The following is a 19364-nucleotide window of genomic DNA, read 5'->3' as shown; positions in this document are numbered from 1 at the left end:
ACCTAAGCAACTTACTTCACATTTTTAAAAAATACATGCAAGTTTTGGAGGTGGGGCGTACATGTATCTGAACATAACATGTGTGTATTTGTACATATATACCTTCCTATTCTCGGGCATTATAGAGGCATTATGATAATGCCTTTATGTACGGTGTCAAAAGACACTTAAAGCAAGTGAGCTTTTGGGTCTGATGTTTCCATTACCAATTCCTTGGTGTAACGAACATACTAGAAAATTTAAAGGTAGGACTTAGTTATGTGCTATGATATACAGAAGGTTTTAGCTAACCATATCCAGCTATTTCTGGTTAATACTCTTCTCTTCTACTCTCCTTTAGAACTGGGAATTCTGCATCTTACCTGGATTCTGGCTATAAAATGGTCCTCCGTTGACCTGGCTTTGAAGGCTGTTCTGTGAAGTGATGGATGGAGGGCGCCTATATGGCAAAGAACCCCCTATTGTTGGAGGTGTGTGCCGAGTAGCAGGTCTGTTCATGCTGTAGAACTGAACAGGATGACCTATTTTGACAGGTTAGAAAAAATATAAAACCTTGAACAACGCATTTTTAGATGAAGTAATTCAATTTAGGCATGGCAATTCAAATTAAGTGTTTAAAAGGACATATGCTTCTCTAATGGGGAAAAAAATCCTACATGGATGAAAAGTATATTAAACAAATAAGTACATAACTTGATTATCTGGAAGTCAGCCTTTCAATATAATACATACATAACATGTGTTAATTGTTTAATAACCGGCATATGTGAATGAGTTAATATGAACTAAATATCTACATACTCTACACTTTTAGCCACAGTGCTTCTCAGTGAAAATGTAAAGAATGCAAAAGAATCTCATGTGAGATACTGCGTTGTTAAGTATTTGGTACTGCTCAAGTATGAATGGGCTTCACTAATTACAGAATGTTGAATTCTTCAAGCCTGGCCTCTCCCGTGGTCTTTGCGTGCGTTTGCATGCACAGCTCTTGCACCCACAATCTTTCTATTGACCGGTTTGAGGTCACTTGGCTCAATATTTCAAAGGCAGGACCAAGGTAAAATCAAGGGCAATGGATTGGAACTGGTGGCCTCAGGCTCTGGTGACTCCTGGGGCTTGGAAATAGTCTCTTGGTTGATTTGCCAAAAATATTTTTTTAAAAAATGACAAAATATTGCCAACTGTAAAACTATCGGTGTTCATTCAGCATTACCATTCCAAATCCTGTGAGATATTTAATCTTAAATATTTTCAGCTTGTTTTATATAAATATGTGATCATGAGCAGTTGTTGGAACAGTTAACAGAATAAATATAATGTATTGTAATGCAGAATGAGAGCCAGTTTGGTGTAGTGCACCTGGCTAGAAACTGGGAGACCATGTATTCTAGTCCCACACTGGCACAAAGCCAGCCTGGTGTTCTTGGGCTAGTCACTTTTTCTCAGCCCTAGGAAGGAGGCAATGGCAAATCTCTTCTGAAATGTTGCCAAGAAAACTGCAGGGATTAGCCCAGGCAGTCTCTGAGAATCAGACACTACTGAATGGAAGAAAAACGTATCCAAAATTCTATGCAAATATGATGAGAGTTTCTAGGAGCTATAATTTAAAACACATCAATTTCATACGGCCTAATTGTGCTTTAGCACATGTGGAAGGTTTATTTTCACTTCAGACCTATGTATTTCTTATGAAGGAATGCAATAAGCCAAGCTGATATCAGAAGCTGTACTATATGAGGTTAAGAAATAAAACTGTAGATAAATTGATTAGCACAAGAACTAGACTAGAGCATACCCGAGCTTGATATTCACAGAATTAATCTGGCAAAATGCATCTTGGTTGACTGTAACTTCCATCTTTCTCATTTTGTCCAGAACATCAGGAAAACGAAAGCCACTAGCTCCAAAATGAACCAACTTCAATTTGATATGGTTCTAGGGGAAAAGGCATTTTTCCTCACTCAAGAAGGAAAAAAGAAATAATGGAAATATCCATCTATCTAAACTGCCAGCCTGAAGGGCCGGTTGCATCATACAGAGGCCGCACCCACCCCAGCTGCGGCAATGCAAAAAAAGTCACGGTACATCGCGACACGTCAAGTGACGCGGCATTTGACCCCCGTGATCAAAAAGCTCAAAACATCTGATCAGCTTTAGACAAGAATTGCTACTTTTCAGTTGCCAAGCAGAAACTCACCTGAAGAGGGATTGGAAGAGGCAGCAGGGGGAGTTGGAGAAGTGAAGCCATCAGCAAGGGGCTGAACCCCTGCAGCAGCAGCAGCAACATCTGGGGTAGCAGAGGATGGGGCAGTGGCAGGAGTGAGAGGGGCAGAAGCAGAGGCAGAAGTAGCAGGAAGAGGAGAGGTGCCAGCAGAACTGGCAGGGGCTATGTTGAAAGAGGAGGAAGAGGCAGCATTAAGGAGTAGTTCAGGTTAGCAAGGAGGAGAAAAGCTTTTTGAATCATTGCTGTTAGATTTTGGTCAATTCTTTAAAAATTAGCAAAAGAAAAAAGAAAATGGGCAGAGCAGGAATGTTTACACTGAAGGGTTTCCCATTACATATGCAATCCCATTACATATGCAAAATAAAAAGAGGAGCAGGAATGCATTCTATACCTAAAAACTTCACAAAACTAAACCATGTCCTGTTTTAACTGTTGACATATAGAACAAGAGTGCCGTGTGGTTCTTTATAGCTCTCAGAGAAGGCAAGAACAAAATTTGTTTGTGTGTGGGGGGGTGGGGGGGTTGATGTGTTTTTGCATGTTGGTGTTTTATTGGGCACATTGGACCTACTGCACCTTTTATGGTCCCAGCCAATTTTTCCTATTAACTATTGGACTCCTAATAAAATTCAACAAAAGCCCATCCCAAAATGCAAAATAAAAATTTAAAAGCAGGTATTTGACCCCACCAATTCTAGTAACTTCCCTCTTTAGGTTACAATTATTTTCCTGCTTGAAAAGGAAAGAGGAGGAAAAACAGGGAAACCATGTTGTTTGGAATTCTTTCCAACTTCCAAGAGATAGTACCTGACTTTTTTTTTCTAGGTAATGAAGTAACATGATACATGTATGTTTCTCCTCATAATTACATATTGCATCTATTTGTGTGTCTCTCAGGATCCAATCAGAGTGGACGCATATGAATTGCGTGTGCGCATGAAAAAGGTCTATTTAGAATGACTACATATATGTGGCCTGGTTTTGTATACTGTCAGGCAGACCTAATATACAGTATGTGGGTGGGTAGATGGGCAGCTAGTCAGACAAATAGGCAGGCAGGCAGGCAGATGCATCTCTACATTCATGTCTTTCTGCTCTCACTTCATGTTGCATCTATGTTTATGTGTACTGAACAGCAATAGATAAGGACTTCTTATAGTAGAACAGTCAGCAGCATTGTGTGTGTCCGTGTGTGTGTGTGCGTGTGTGTGTGTGTGTGTTCCGGAATGTATTTTTCTGTAGCCCCCAGTCAAATCCAGCCCATTTGTGTACTTAATTGTTCTACTAGTTCCTCTCCCCATATCAATTTTGCTGTTGCTCTACCCTACTGATGGACATACCTTCGGACAGAGTTGCAAACTCGTTTATATTTTTTCGATGTTCTGTTCGATTGGAATGAAGCAAGAAAAGACTTCAGGTTTGTTTTTTTCTTTCTATCAGGTGAAGGAGCTATGAGAGGAGACCCAATCTTTACTATCAAGTTGCATGCCATTAACAATGGGAAAAGCTGCCGATTATGAGAGGTTGAGGAGTGGAATTTTTCTTTTACTGCCATCACCCCACCCATTAAAATAACACAAAATTAAGGAAAGACCTATTTCATTTACTTAATAAAATTTGATTTACTACAAAATAAAGTACTATAAATGCTATGCATTGTTTTATATTTCAATAAAAATACTTATTTTACTCCACGCATGGAGATAATCTTTATCTTTTGAACATGTAGAATAATATCTCATTAATTCTCTTGTTTTTCCTTTGCAAATATTTTGCAGTTTATCAGTCATTTAAAAAAAAACCTTAAGACCACTGCATTAAGCAGTGTTATTATATTCTGAATTTTAAAATGCAATTAGCTATCCATTCTATTCTGGTAGCTGTTGTGCAACTGATAGGCTGACTCCAGCAATTCAAACAAGAGATTTCTAGCAATAACCTGTTAGAATTCCTAGTTCTATTCTGTTGCTGTAGAGAAGAGAATTCAAATTTAAAACAACTGGGTTATCTATATGAGATAGAATCAGCCTGTACCCTCGTAACTTCGCGTGATACATGTGAATATGAATGAAAGGTTTCGATGTGGCTAATAATTTTTTAAAGATACAAATTAATGTATTGTGTTTAAACATTAAAACTTAGGACTTGATTATTTGTAGACCAGCTGCCGCTGCTGCTGCTATTGTTATTATTGTTGTTATCCATAAGGTCACTTCAGCATGAGCAATTCAAGGCAATACATGCAAATATTTAAAAGTAATCATGAAATATTAAACAGCTTAAAATAAATTAACAGCTTAAAATAACCACTGAATCAGAGAAATACTGTAAAAATTAAAATACATACATGTATTTAAAAGGTAAAGGTTCCCCCGCACATGCGTGCTAGTTGTTTCCAACTCTAGGGGCTGGTGCTCATCTCCGTTTCAAAGCCAAAGAGCCAGCGCTTGTCCGAGGTCGTCTCCGTGGTCATGTAGCCGGCATGACTAGATGCCAAAGGCGCACGGAACGCTGTTATCTTCCCACCATAGTGGCCCCTATTTTCCTACTTGCATTTTTACGTGCTTTCAAACTGCTAGGTTGGCAGAAACTGGGACGAGTAACAGGCGCTCACTCTGTTACGCGGCACTCGGGATCCGACCCGCCAAACTGCCAACCTTCTGATCGACAAGCTCAGTGTCCTAACCCACTGAGCCACCGTAAATACATATATGTATTGTGTGTATTTTAATTATTATGGTATTCCTTGACACAGTGTAGTTACATATATGTAAATACATATAAGATTATAAATCACCCTTGGCTCAGGCCAAATTGGGAGAACCAGGATTTTTAAGTTTTCCTCAGTGACAGAAGGAGCAGAGCCATAAGGACCTCCAGGAGAAATTCATTAAAATACAGGTTTGGGAAATGCTAATACAACAAGACAGACATCTCACAGCCCAACAGTTATATTAGTGATAATCTGATGTAGACTGATAATTGGTGATGTGATTCAAAAAGGATGAAGTAGTAATCAATTATGTAAAATGCCTTTCCCATCTTGCTAAAAATGTTAAATGTAAGTTGAACAGAGTTAGAAAAAGAGCGTAAGTTTCCAGTCAAATAGTGCCAGATGAAATGTACAGTATCCTTAGGTACGAGTGAGAAAGTTTACAACTCTCCACAACTTCTGGAACTAAGCAATATAGATAGTTCTGATCTGGATGGAATAATTTGACAGTATTCAAATTAATACTATGCTCACTACATAATGGAGAATGATATGCCAATATCTTAGCCTGTATGTTCTATATTTATAGTTATATAGATTCTAGCCTTATTGTTATTGTATAAAGCTTACAATATAAAGATTTTAAATTCAAACATATTCACCTGTGGAATTTAATGTATAGATAGTATCTTGCAGGTATTTTATTGTATAAAAATACTTTACAAACACCAAGTACCACACCAATTAATTTTCGGATTACTTTTTCTGTATGTTAGTCACATACCAAAATAGATAAGCTTTCACATATTCAGTAAAGGTAAACTGCACATTTAAAAGGAGTGTAATTTTTTTAACTGGCATGCAAGCTATATAGCTTTTTGCTACAAAAAATCATCTCTCTTAAAAAATAAGTTTGTGTACTAGTAGAAATGTGGGTATGCAGTTCCATATTCAGTCCCACAACTAAGCCAAAACAAATATACCAAAGACCAAAATAAACATAACAAAGTACTGCACTAACCACGATTAGCTAGAAACACATACAGCATAGAAACTATCAAAGTTACAAAGACTCCAAAAGAAAAAATACAGCAGTATTTACAAAAAGCACTTACCCAAAATTTCAGAGAATATTCGAAATATACTAAATGGAAAAATATCAATGATGGAGATTATGGAGGCTATAAAAGGGCAAAAAAATGATAAGACTCCAGGTCCAGATGGATTACCTGCAGAGCTTTATAAATCATTATAAGATGTATTAAGTCCTACTTTGAAATAACTGTGTAATGAAATACTCCTGGAGGCTAAAATACCAAATACATGGACTGAAGCCAACATTACTTTTATACCCAAAGAAGACTCTGACCTAATGCAAATAAAAAACTATAGACCAATATTGCTATTAAATGTAGACTATACAATTTTCACCTCAATAATAGCAGAAAGACTAAAGAAATTTTTGATCGAATTTATACATACAGATCAAAATGGTCTTCTACCTAAGACAGATAAAAAATAATTTAAGAATGATTCTTGATGTGTTAAAGAGTACTATGGAATTCATCCAGGGAAACAGATGGCTTTAATATTCCTTGATGCACAGAAAGTGTTTGACAATGTAAACTGGCAATTCATGTTTCAGCAACTTGCAGAAATGGACTTTGGAGAAAACTTTATAAATGTAATTAAAACAATTTATCGTAAACATTAAAAAAGGCACAAGACAGGAATACCCACTATCTCCATTACTATTTATACTAACAATGGAAATATTGAATAGAAACATCAGACAAGATATAGAAATTAAAGGAGTGGCAGGGTTGAAAATAAACAGAGAAAAGACTAAAGTGCTAACAAGGAATCTAACAGAAAAACAAAAAAAAAATCACCTAACAAAAAAACCCAAATCTTCAAATAGTTAAAAAAGTCAAATATTTAGGAATTTATCTAACAGCAAGATGTGTAACAATAAAAGAAGATAACTATGTAAGACTGCTAAAACAAATAAAATTAGACCTGGAAAAGTGAAAAAACTTACAACTTTCAATACTGGGGAGAATAGCAACAGTGAAAATGAGTATCTTACCAAAAATACTCTTTTTATTTCAAACGATTCCTGTAAGGATGGGAAAAACCTTTTTTGGTGAACTGAATACAACAATACTGAAATTTATCTGGCAAGGAAAAAAAGCTAGAATTAGACTGAAAATGCTACAAGAAGCAAAAGAAAGTGGAGGATTTGGACTGCTGGATTGGATATTATACTACCAAGCAACTATTTTAACATGGCTTAAAGAATGGATAATGCTTAGAGACAAAAGACTATTACACCTAGAGGGGCATGGCCTACAAATTGGTTGGCATGCCTTTCTGTGGTATGGGAAGAATAAAACACATAGATACTTTCAAAACCATTTTATAAGAAATGCACTTCTTTCAGAATGGGAAAAAATAAAAGCAAAAATTTATATTAAGATAACTGGATGGCTTTCAACAATGGAAGCTTTCGCTTACTCAAATTTAATTAATTAAGACAAAGTTGTGACTTATATATTTTGCACAATGAAGGAAAATAACAGACAAGATTTACAAGAACAAGGTATTGATCTATCATGGTGGCCATATCTGTAAATTCAAATGAGATATGAAAAAGATGTTAAAACAATGGGATTCTATAAGGAACAGACAGAATTTGATCAGATACTGTTAAAACAGATGAAAAGTTGATTAAGAAACTCTATAAATGTCTGTTAAACTTAAAGATGGAGAAAGAACAAGTTAAATTAAAGAAACAATGATAATATGGGCAAAGAACTTTGGATATAATATAAAATTAGAAGACTGGCAAAAGTTATGGGAAAGAAATAATAAATTAACCAAAGCAGTGGCATATAAAGAAAATTTATATAAAATGTTTTACAGACGGCATATGACACCAGTGAGATTAGCAAAAATGTTTAAAAATACTTCAAACAAGTATTGGAAATGCAAACAAAGACCAGGTACTTACTATTATATTTGGTGGACATGCCCAAAAGCAAAAAAGATTTTGGGTAAAAATACATTTATGGTTGGAGAAAATGACTAAAAAACAAATAGACTTTAAGCCAGAATTATTTTTGTTAGGAATAATAGGAGCAAATTATGAGAAAGATTGTATATATTTAATTCTACACGTACTAACTGCAGCAATAATTGTATTTGCCCAACATTGGAAAAATGAAAATTTACCAACTGAAGAAGTATTAATTAAGAAAATTTTAGAGTGTGCAGAAATGGACAGATTGACTTTAAAGATAAAAGAAAAAGAAAATTCAGTGTATTTTAGAACATGGAATAATTTCTATCAATGGCTAGAAACAAGAGTTAGAGAGAAAGGAACGTGATATGTAACTTTGAATATATATTAGTAAGAAGAAGACTATCGAGCAATTAATTAACATAATTGTTTATGATAATTAACTATTATCTATTATTTCTTGTTAAACACATGAAGCCAGACATTATGCTGTTTGCTAAATATTGAGAATGTTATTTGGAAAACCCCCAACCCTAATCCTCTTCCTCATCATCATCATTGTTGTTGTTGTTGTTATTTAAATTTATTTGCCATCCATTTCGCCACAAGGAGGCTCTGGGAGACTTACATCATAGAATCACATGGAGTAGTGAAACAAAATAGTTAAGGTTTTAAATAAATCTTAACATTCCAAATTAATGTAAAATACTCACTTCCATTTCAACAATACTAAGATGATATGGTAAATTGTACATATTTTATTACAATTCTAACCCCATGGCTAAATGAGCACATAATCAAAAGAACAGAATAGGAGTAGGAACAAAAGGGACATTACCTGGATACACACTCGGAGGGGATGGAGTAGGGACAGCAATAGGGACGCCCACACTTCCACTCCCACTGTTCTCTCGACTGCTGCTCCTACTGCTGGGATGGCTCCCTCCGCTGCTTCCGCTGCTGCTAAAAGAAATCCAAACCACCAAAGTAACTATGTTCCATTCCCTAACAGGTAAACTGCAGCTACAAAACATTATAGGAGCTTGCTAAGTTTGCCATTTCACAGACCAATAAAAACTTGGTTTGTTTTTAAAATGTCTTGCCAATGCCTGAGTTAAATTAGGGAACATCATCCAGGATCAATAAGTACAGATGAAATGATCAGAAACAGCTTCAAGAGCATTTTCTAAAAATCTTAGTAATATGGAACTTCGGTGGAAAGAAGCTGGTTTCGTCTAAAGTGCGTAATGCTCTTTGAAGTAAAAAAAAGTCTACGTATAAAATAGTTTTCTTTGTAAATGGTCATGAGAGCTCTCTAGTATATTCTAACATTTTTTTTCCTTCTGTACTGCTGGCCTGTTCTGCAGGTTGATTCCACGCTGCAAAAACTATTTTACCAAGGCTATTTTCCTGCTGTTACAATATGTCCTCTAAGGCAGTGTTTTTCAACCACTGTTCCGCGGCACACTAGTGTGCCGCGAGATATTGCCTGGTGTGCCGTGGGAAAAATTGAAAAGTAATTATAAAATACTTTCTTTGTGTTTATTTGATTCCTATTCAAGAGAATTACTTTATATATAGTCAATATAGGCACAGAGTTAAATTTTTTAACATTTTCTAATGGTGGAGTGCCTCGTGATTTTTTTCATGAAACAAGTGTGCCTTTGCCCAAAAAAGGTTGAAAAACACTGCTCTAAGGGTCAACAAAAATAAATAGTATTAGCCACATTTCAAGTCAACTGAACTACACATTTGTTCAAAATTGGCAGCACTTTCACAAGCTTCAAAATTTCACCACTTCACAATTTTGGACATAAACTTCAGTGTTGCGTTATTCTTGTTAGCAGGTACCACTTTTTTAGAAGCTAGGTATCACACCAGTTATAAAGAGAAGGTAGGCAGTAAAAATAAATACATTAAGTACAACAGTATTTGTTACACAATGCGGTAATGTATTGTATATTGCTTTTGAACAAAACAAAACCTGTTCCAAGACAAACAACTTCACACTACACAACACGTAGTATAAGCAGCATGGTTTCTCTCTATCTCCCAATGGATTTCCCAGGAAATCACATGAATTTATGAAGCTCTAAGTGGAGAGGTGGGGTGGAGTGGGGTGGGGTGGTTAAAAGCAGATTGCTATAAACCGAGTTGTCTGTCTTAATTATTGTTAATATTTTGCACAGGAGCAGAGTGAATACCTGTAAGTGCGATTCCTCTGATTCACAGAAGCTGTTCTAACAGGGCTCTGCTGCGAGGGAGCGATATTACGGGTAGGGCTAGGTACATAGTCATTTGGTACCACTGGAGGACGCACTGGCTCCAGTGTGCGATAGGGAGAGTGACGCCTACACAAGAAAAACATGTATGGAAGCAATTTCAGACAATGAAATACAAAGACCTTTTGGGCAAGGCAGTGCAGAAGTCCTGCTAGATTGTTCTGCTCAAAAATGCACAGGGCCGGATCCACTGCACTGCAGGAGTAGCGTATGTGTAGGATTTCCTTAGGCCCAGCTTTCCCAGCTGGCATCTATGTAGATAATTCACAAAGAGATCCATGCATGCCTGCCATAAACTATCCCTCCCTCCCTCTTTCCTCGACATCGTTTATGTACTGGGGCAGAAAGGAGAGATGGGATTAGGTTTTATAAGAGGCATGCACAGAGTTCCTATTCCCCTTGATGGTCTATCATGCTATGTGTAACAGGCATCCCTAAGCAGAAGAAAGGAAGAGAGAATAGGATTCTTTGGAGTTGAAAAAATCCCCACATTATGGTACTGGGCCATGAAATTTTCTACTCATCTACTACAAGGTATTCAGGCTGGTCACTTTTTCCAAATATAGCCAAAAACAGTGTACAGCTATTCAAACTGCAAGCTCTAGCCCAAAGGCTTCCACAGAAAAAATGTATCTTATATTTCCAATAACTATGCAACACCTCTTGGTGATATTATGGATAAGTTTACGCTTGCAAGAAAGATGCCTTCAAACCCCAGATTGCAGCTTTTAAGTACCTTTATGCCAAGAGACAATTGTAAAAGTTAAAAGAAAGTTTTAGCTTTCCCCTTTACATTCTCTCCCTCCACCTTCTGATGTATAGGCAATTATACTTACCCAATAGTTCCTTTCCCTGACATTGGAGGACTGGGTGGTTTCTGGGTGGGTGGTGTGGTACGAGGCAGACCACCCATTTTCATATTCTGCGTGCTAACCTGTGTAAGAGGTAATGGGGAAAAATAACCTCACTGAAACTTAAATAAGAGCCCTTATTTGATCTTGATCTACTACATTAAAGAGACAAGGAAATGTGCAAATTTTAAAAAAAACCAAACTAGTCATACATACGTGTGCACCATTGTTTAAATTATTAAATTGTGGTTGTATATAATGTGATGGTGTAGTTTTGAGACAGAGTTTGCCTTAGGCCATCACATTTACATTTAGATCACTGGCAATGTGGCATAGTAAATCTATATCCATGAAAGTTGTTGAGCTTTCTAGACTCATCTTAGACGTTTGAGAAAATTATCATCCCAAGAATGCAGTACTGTAGTTGTCTACTCCAATGAGATTGAAAAGTAACTGTATCTGAAAGATTTTATTGGCTGTGCCTTAATTATACTGTATGCATGTGAGTTTTTCAACTATGTGTAATCAATTACATGCTCAAAAGCTGGTTTGGAGCTTGATTCTCACTATGCATACTCTTGCTAACAAATACAAATTTACAACTGCATATTGTATGAAAATCCAATATGATTTTACTGCCTCTTTCAGGAACAATTTTCATTTCAGGAATGCCTTGCACGTAATTTTATTAGTTATTCCAAGAAATTCCTGAAGTGTAGCAGCTCTCATAATAAGTTTTATAACAAAATTGGAATGAGAAACATGAATCCAATTATCTTTTCAATCTACTTAATCACGTATTAATCACATTAAGGGGACACAAAGGTTTGCCGGAGTCAACAGCAACAGGAAGTAGTGATAAAGCATAGGCACTACCAATCCAACAGCTTCCCTCTGCCCTTTCCATATAAGGTCCTTTCATCATCATCATCGTAAGAATTCTATTCAGTCCCTCTCCCTTAATATGGCTTGTGATGCAAATCTTGATAAGCCATTTCTCCAAGAATCATTGAGATAGGAGGATTCTTTTTTGGCATGAAGAGCAGAAGAATTTGACCCAAAGAACAGGTACTAAATTTAATTTTTGTTACAATTATTTAAGATTGTTGAAGCCACAACAGAAATAAACTGTGTTATATCACTAACATCATACATTAAAAGGGCAATTAAAATTTCAAGCATGTAGCTTCTGAAGGGACAGTTCATTCTGAGCTTATAGGATAAATAATCCAATATTTAAATTAAAAATATATTGAAATGGGTTTCGTAAGCATTGCATATTGAATATAATTTTAACATTAAATTCACACTGACTTTACTGCACTTTTGGAAGCTTCTAAAAATTTAATTCTTCTAGAAACCATATTATGATGCGCTATGCAGCAAAAGATAAATATTTACATTTATATTTATTATGTTGCTGGGATATTATTAATTTTTGTTCTTAATTATTTTTACCATGAATATTTTAATGTATAATTGTGTTGCAACAATTTACAAATAAAATAAATAGTATACAAGACTGTAAAAAAATAAAATATTATCCTCACTTAACAGTAAATACCAAAAAAAACCAAGTTATAATTAGTGCACTAATTACCTCAATTTTTTGGTTAATTTTACTGATCATATCAGTAAATCAAATTATATAAATGATGCTATAAATTCAAGGTGTAAGGAAGTAAATGTCTCATGTTCAACAGAACATTTTATGAAATAAACGGGATTTTTATCAATCATAAATAAGATAGAAATTGTGATGATTTCTCTGTAGATAAGAAAAAAGCTCACTAAGTGAAGGAATCACTAGAGTGTGAGTCAATCTAGGTTTAAGAATTAGGATTTAACATGGCCGTTGGAAAGTTATTCAACAATATTTCTTTACCATAAAAGCAACACTAATAATGCATTCACAGTGTCTGTAAATTTATGGGACACCCTACAGTTTAAAGCTTCGGGATCTATCTAAAAGTCCAAGAAGCATGGCATTCTGCAGCTACCGTTATAATGGAATGCTATGAAACTAGGTGGTGATGGATGCGGTATCTAATATTTGGATGGCATCAAATTAAACAAGATTGCCAATACTTTAGAATAGTTAACATATGCAGAATATTTGGTAATTTTAGATTTATCTATATACAATATCCAGGGAATCAGTGCCAAATATACGGAAATAGGAATTCGGGATTACCAAATATATTCTAAGATTATTCTAAAAATCTTCCAACAAGTGTAAATGCATACGAGTTGCTTCACTATTCCTCACAACATCAGCAATATAGAGGGAAATTAATAGTGGTTTTGGTGACCTTAGTAAAGACCATATGAGACAGTTATGTCTGTGCCTATAGCTGATGTGCAGCTTTTATAGATTACCTCAGAAGTAAATAAGTCCTCCTTATTCTTATTTTTGGTAGACTGGCTTTCAGATATTTGTTAGATATGTAATACATTAACATTTAACATTGTCAATTGTGAATCTGTATTCACTTTCAGAAAAAATGGCAAAATGCCACAAAGAGGAATGCAAATATTCAATACCTTGCCATCAAAATATTTATCTGCTAAGGCATGAATAAAACAAAAAATTTGAACACAGTGCTCAACTTAACTAATGTTCAAAACAAAGATGTGTTTGGCATAAGTCCAATTTCTTGTCATCAGTTATACTGTCTTTTTTTAAAATCAATTTCCACATTATTAAATCTCCAACTCCTCCAGAGGCAAGGATACAGTAATATCCCTAAGGAGGATCCCACTTTAGACTCACAAGAACTCTGTAAACTACAGTACATTTAAGTGAGCTGAACGTTATAGTTAGCCCAGTACAGAACTTAACTCTGCACATACTATTTAATTACATGATAAAAGTCACTATGTAAACAAGCCAAAGTTGGCAGTACATGCTACTTAGTATGTAAATCCCATCATGTTCAATTCAGCACAACTTTAGGGACTCTACTGTCCCTTCATTTTTCATCTACATCTCTTATGGTCACCCACAAGGGACGAATTACCAGCACTGGGTTGAATTTCATGGGGACTGCTCACATTCTTAAAGCAACAACGGTTACTTATAAAGTATCATCAAAGGGCTCAGGATAATTAGGAGAGTCATTTTGGTACTTATAATATTGTTATATTGACTCCTACTTTATATTCCCCCCCCCCAAAAAAAAAACAAGGGAAGAATTTTTTGTTGTATGACTCTGTCCACTCAATTATCTAATTTGTAGACAATTAGCTCTGTGCATTCAAGGAGTTGATTTCACATGGACTTGAGGCACACATTTTTCTGTTCTATATTACTTAACTGTAAACACATTGGTTATGAATGTAGTTTAATATAAAAATACTCAGAACATAAAAAGTAACCTTAAATCTTACTATATATAATGAAGACAACAAAACACAGCAGAATCTATATAAACGTATATATTTCCAAAGGAACTACAATATACAGATCTGCAACACTAGCCTAATAGTAGGACTGGTGTAGCAGTTCAAAAATTTGTTTAATAATTGGTAGTATAACTTAAAAACATATAAAACAAACATGCCCCAAGTTATATTCGATTTTGCAAAATAAAATAAGTTTGCAAATTCAAACTTGGCTCATGAATGAGATCAAATCACATCATATAAATAATAATATATTATTACACAGGGGGAGAGAAGATCTGTCACAAACTTATATTTTTACATGTAAAATGTGATTGCTGAAGGCCTTGCTAGTTTTCTAGTTCTTTCAGCATCTAGCATATTTTTAAGATTCAAGAAACATATTAAAGATTACTTTCTTCCTATGAGTTTGGCAAGAAACAACATGCTCCCCATATGTAATAGTCTCAAATATAAGAATGAAATCCAGCCCTGATGTTTCTTACCTTAAATCTAAGCAACCACTTAATGCATAAATGAAGCAAATAAAAGAGGTAAGGAAGAAAAGCATTGAAAGGTTAGTTGAAATTTCAGGATATGAAGAAAGAAGGGAAAAAGAAAAGTTAAGCACTTAGCATCAACTAAATAATGTATCAATAGATCATAGAAAGAGTGATTAAAGCAGAAGGTGTTATGAATAAAGGTTTTCAAAATGAATAACGTTTTAAAACATTAACAGAATTTGTTAACAAATTTGTTAACAAATAACAATGATAAATTGAATTCTAAATTATTATTTTGCACATGTAGCATATTCATTAATCTCATACATGCTATAAAATACTGAGAAAAGAAGTTCACCCAATATAGGTTTTAGGGCTGTGAAAATCCTTCAGAAGAAGTGGTTCAATCCATGCTAGAACAAAGCTCTCTTTGGATCATTAAAATAGTGGTATCTTTTTCCAGGCTCACATACCTACTGTGCCAGCTAACTCTATATATACTTGCACAAACCAAGCCACTTCCTGTTGCTTTTTGGCTTGCATGCACACACATTCAGAGACAACTGAGAACAGCTTCTGAAACAGCCACAAGTGTACAAAAGGACACAGCTGTTTTAATAAATCAAAAGCAGATTCTTTATACGTGATTCTATAATTATGTTCTGAAACACCTCGTTTGAAGGAATGCATTCAGCTATAACTGATTTGCTGTTTATCTATTCTTCTATTGCTAAATCTATTAAATATTCTGATGAAGTACATACCCCTTGCCCATGTATATTATAAAGCTACTCTCAAATTAAAATCCTTCACTTGATTAAAAAAACCTAGCAGCTTGTCACACAACAGGGCTTTGCAACACTTCAGATTTGAAGAAAAATAGATGCTTTGGAGCACACAGCATGCTCTCTGAACCAGGGTTCTCAAACAGGTTTCACAAGTAACTTATAAACTGGGCACAGCTTTTGTTTAAGACTTGCTGCTTTGCACAGGTAAAGTAGGGCATTATCAAAACCTGTTCTGACTGTATCATTTTCCGCAAATAATTTTTTATTTCTAAGTACTTTTATTCTGGTTTTTTATTTATAGCATTCGTGTTACAGAATAATTAAATTAATGGCCTGTATGCTCCCTTAAGATTAGGTTTTATTAAGTCATTACCTCCACTATTCATTACCATTATCTTGTAGGTAGGGGCAGTGAACTGCATTTAATCAGTCTATCCACCAGCACAAGAGAAATTGTTGGCAAAGCAGATTTCCTTTTTCTGTGTGAACAATTCACACTCCTTAATGTGCTCCAGAGCATTAATGAATATTCCAGAACAGATTTAGAGTGTACAAGGAAGAACAGGAATGAACTGTTTTGATATTAGATAGAACTCATAATTATTACCAAAGATGATACAACATATCACATATATTTCTGTTATTGTTCTTACAAATTAACCTTGCGTTTCAGATATTCTTTCAGATAGTGCAAACTGACATGCACATATTTGATTATTGTTTGTCTCCGGGATGGCTATATTGAAAGAAAAAAAGAACCAAACATGCTATCCCATAAATCAAAGGTGCTATGTTATTTCTACAATCCAAATGTTGTGTTAACAGCTACAGAAACTCTCGGTATTTGTTTTATAGAACCTGGAGACATGATAACTATAAGAAAAATAATTGTAGTTTATTCTATGCATCATCTTCACAATATGACTGTCCTATGCATGCAATATTTAGGAAATTCACTAATGTTTAAAGTGAGAATTTCATCAAAGGTTATTGTGCACTTTCAGAATAGTTTTATATTATAATCAACACAGTAAATGTTTTCACTGAAGATGGATTTAAATATATTTCAAATTTCACAAGCTTCACCGAAGAATCTGAATCATTACATTCTGGATTGTGAAGTAAACAGTAATATACTTAGTTCAAGAAGAACTTCACAAACAAATGCATTTCTTTGCAAGGCAAATAATTCCCCAGAAAATACCACTTCATATTATTTTGTCATTTCTGCTACTATGCTGGCTGAAAATGCTGCAGGTACTGTAAATTGTTTCTTTTCATATTAACTTTTTCCTTCTTATTGGTATTTTCACATCTTTTAATTACTTCACATATTTTAAGGTTATGTTCCAGAGACGCATGCAATAAATGAACAAACTTTACGCATGCAATTAAATGTGCAGCTACACAGTGCATGCATACAAATTTAATATGTAATTCTATCTGTAATTTAGCAACACTTAAATCATAGGTGTTGTTACAGCCACATACCCAGTAGATCCCAGATATTTTTATGGTTTATCTTACTTTTCTGTTTTAAAAGGATATTCAAAGATTAATTTTGCTTATTATGCAAGTCTGGAATTAACTGAGTCTAGAATCAAGAGAGTAGGCAGCAGACAAATCCATATAACAAATATAAATAAATTGGTCTGACCAAAGGAAAGATTAATATCATGCTTGCAGTAGTATTATAATAAGATTTTAGTTCACAAGCAAACCGAAAAGAAGTATTACGTTGTCAGTCAGTACTGCTTGTACCAAATCAAAATCAAGAGGGCACAAATGAATTTTATTTTTTGCTCATTGAGACACAAAGAACAATACATTACAGGATCAATAATATAAAAGGTAAACAAACCATGCTAGTAATTGGAGTAATTGGAGAATGCAAGGGAGCCTCTCCAGACAAACATTTTTGCATTCTTAAAACATACAGGCAGATTAATACATTTGAATTATTTCATCTCACCACTTACCTTTACCCCATGACCAATATCATCAAGAATTGTATAATCAATAGGTTTCCTGATATAACGAACAGGTCGCTCCAAGTTGGCTGGCGCAATGATTTTGTGAGTTCTTGAAGTGTTCTTGTTCGTAGTCAAGATGCCAATTTCTCTTCTAGCCACTTTTTCCTTGTGTATATCAACTGTCTGCAGGCAGAATGAATATATACATTATAAGGATTTTTTAAAAATCATCATTAAATATCATTAAACAAAACAGCTACAATTGTTACATGTTTTATTTCTTTTGGTATCATAAAACAAATTTAATTTCATACAAAAACTTCTGAGTTATACAGAACAGTCCTTATACTAATGCTATATTATTAATTAAAGATAAAAAACAATTTCTTTTAAAGTACAAATTATAATTGTAGTTTGATAATTAAAAATAATAACTTACATTTTCATAAGATGCATTTTCCCTACCATTAAGATATTCCTTCTAGAAATATGAGCCATTCTATGTGTACATGAATCATTCTATATGATTAATAGTGTTACATCAAGGATTCCTTCTGTACATTGATTACCATGTATTATAAATACCTAGGTCTGCTGCTCTCTCAGATCTTTACAGAAATTTAACATTAGATACAACTGTGCAAAATACTACTTTCACTTACTGTCCCCAATATGGACTTCCTGGAATGAAAGGAATAATTTTATGCTTCCTAATATTGTTTTTATCTAATGTGAGACAGTGTCATGGAAAAAATTATATCTTCAGGTTGTAGAGTTTTTTTCAAGGCTGCAGGTCCGAATGAACTCATTGCCATAACTGAACATTTTGCGAAACTGGCAATTTAGATTAAAAAAATTTAGCAAAACATCCTAAGGAAATAATAAAATAGTATTATTCAGCATTTGTTGCCAATGATAATACATTTCAAGTATGAATTTTACATGGTAAAATTCTGTCTAATGAAGATTTCTTTATTTCTAGAAGTTTTGAAAAAGTGCGTATTTTATTTCCTTCAAGAAAAATAATTATATTTTCCATAAAAACTAAAAGACAGCAGATTGTATCTGCCTACATGAAACAGTGTAATATTCACTGTATTACACTGGGCCTTAAATATAAAGTGACTTCGGAGAAGGGTGGGATATAAATGGAATTAAAATAAATGGAATTAAATAAATTATCTTACTTGTGAAATGTGGTTGATTGAAGATTCCATCCGCCTAAGCTGGGAGGCCTGGATATCCAGCATTTGCAGAACATTATTTGCCAAAGTGTTGATCAGATAGGCTACACTAGCTAAGGACTGGGTTGTGTATGCTTTGGTTTCTTCTAAAGCCCGTTGTTTATCTGGTGACTAAAGAAAAAAATAATCAATCAGAACTGTACATTTTTCATATACATCCTGTGCATCTTTTTAAGCCAGTAAACATATTATAGTCATTTCCCACAATTTCTTTCCTAGGTCAAATTGTTCTTTCATGGTGTTTTATTATATAAATTGCTGGCATTAAAAAAGTTGAGAAAAAAATCAAGGAACTGGCTTAAAGGAAAAACTGCCATACACTGTGTGTGCACAATTATTAGGCAAGTGAGTATTTTGACCATATCATTGTCAAGCATATT

At 34.5% G+C, this 19364-nt stretch overlaps 1 protein-coding gene across 5 annotated transcripts in view; it reads right to left on the bottom strand.

Annotated features, from left to right (window-relative positions):
* ABI2 (abl interactor 2) overlaps positions 1-19364 on the bottom strand; it is a 58445-nt gene that overhangs the window by 8019 nt on the left and 31062 nt on the right. The window contains exons 2-8 of one of the 5 annotated variants that reach the window (XM_081316924.1): positions 18928-19095; positions 17747-17923; positions 11078-11175; positions 10164-10310; positions 8798-8922; positions 2198-2386; positions 363-521 (exon numbers count right to left, since the gene is read on the bottom strand). In XM_081316924.1, coding sequence (XP_081173050.1) covers positions 363-521; positions 2198-2386; positions 8798-8922; positions 10164-10310; positions 11078-11175; positions 17747-17923; positions 18928-19095 — 1063 coding nt within the window. The remainder of the gene's footprint in view (positions 1-362; positions 522-2197; positions 2387-8797; positions 8923-10163; positions 10311-11077; positions 11176-17746; positions 17924-18927; positions 19096-19364) is intronic. The other 4 variants (XM_081316921.1, XM_081316922.1, XM_081316925.1 and 1 more) reach the window with 4 other exon arrangements.

The sequence above is a fragment of the Vipera berus genome (assembly GCF_964194415.1).
Source record: "Vipera berus genome assembly, chromosome: 1".
Classification (NCBI taxonomy): domain Eukaryota; kingdom Metazoa; phylum Chordata; class Lepidosauria; order Squamata; family Viperidae; genus Vipera; species Vipera berus.
Note: the sequence above shows the minus strand (reverse complement) of the source record. Positions and strands in the feature narration are given on the sequence as shown.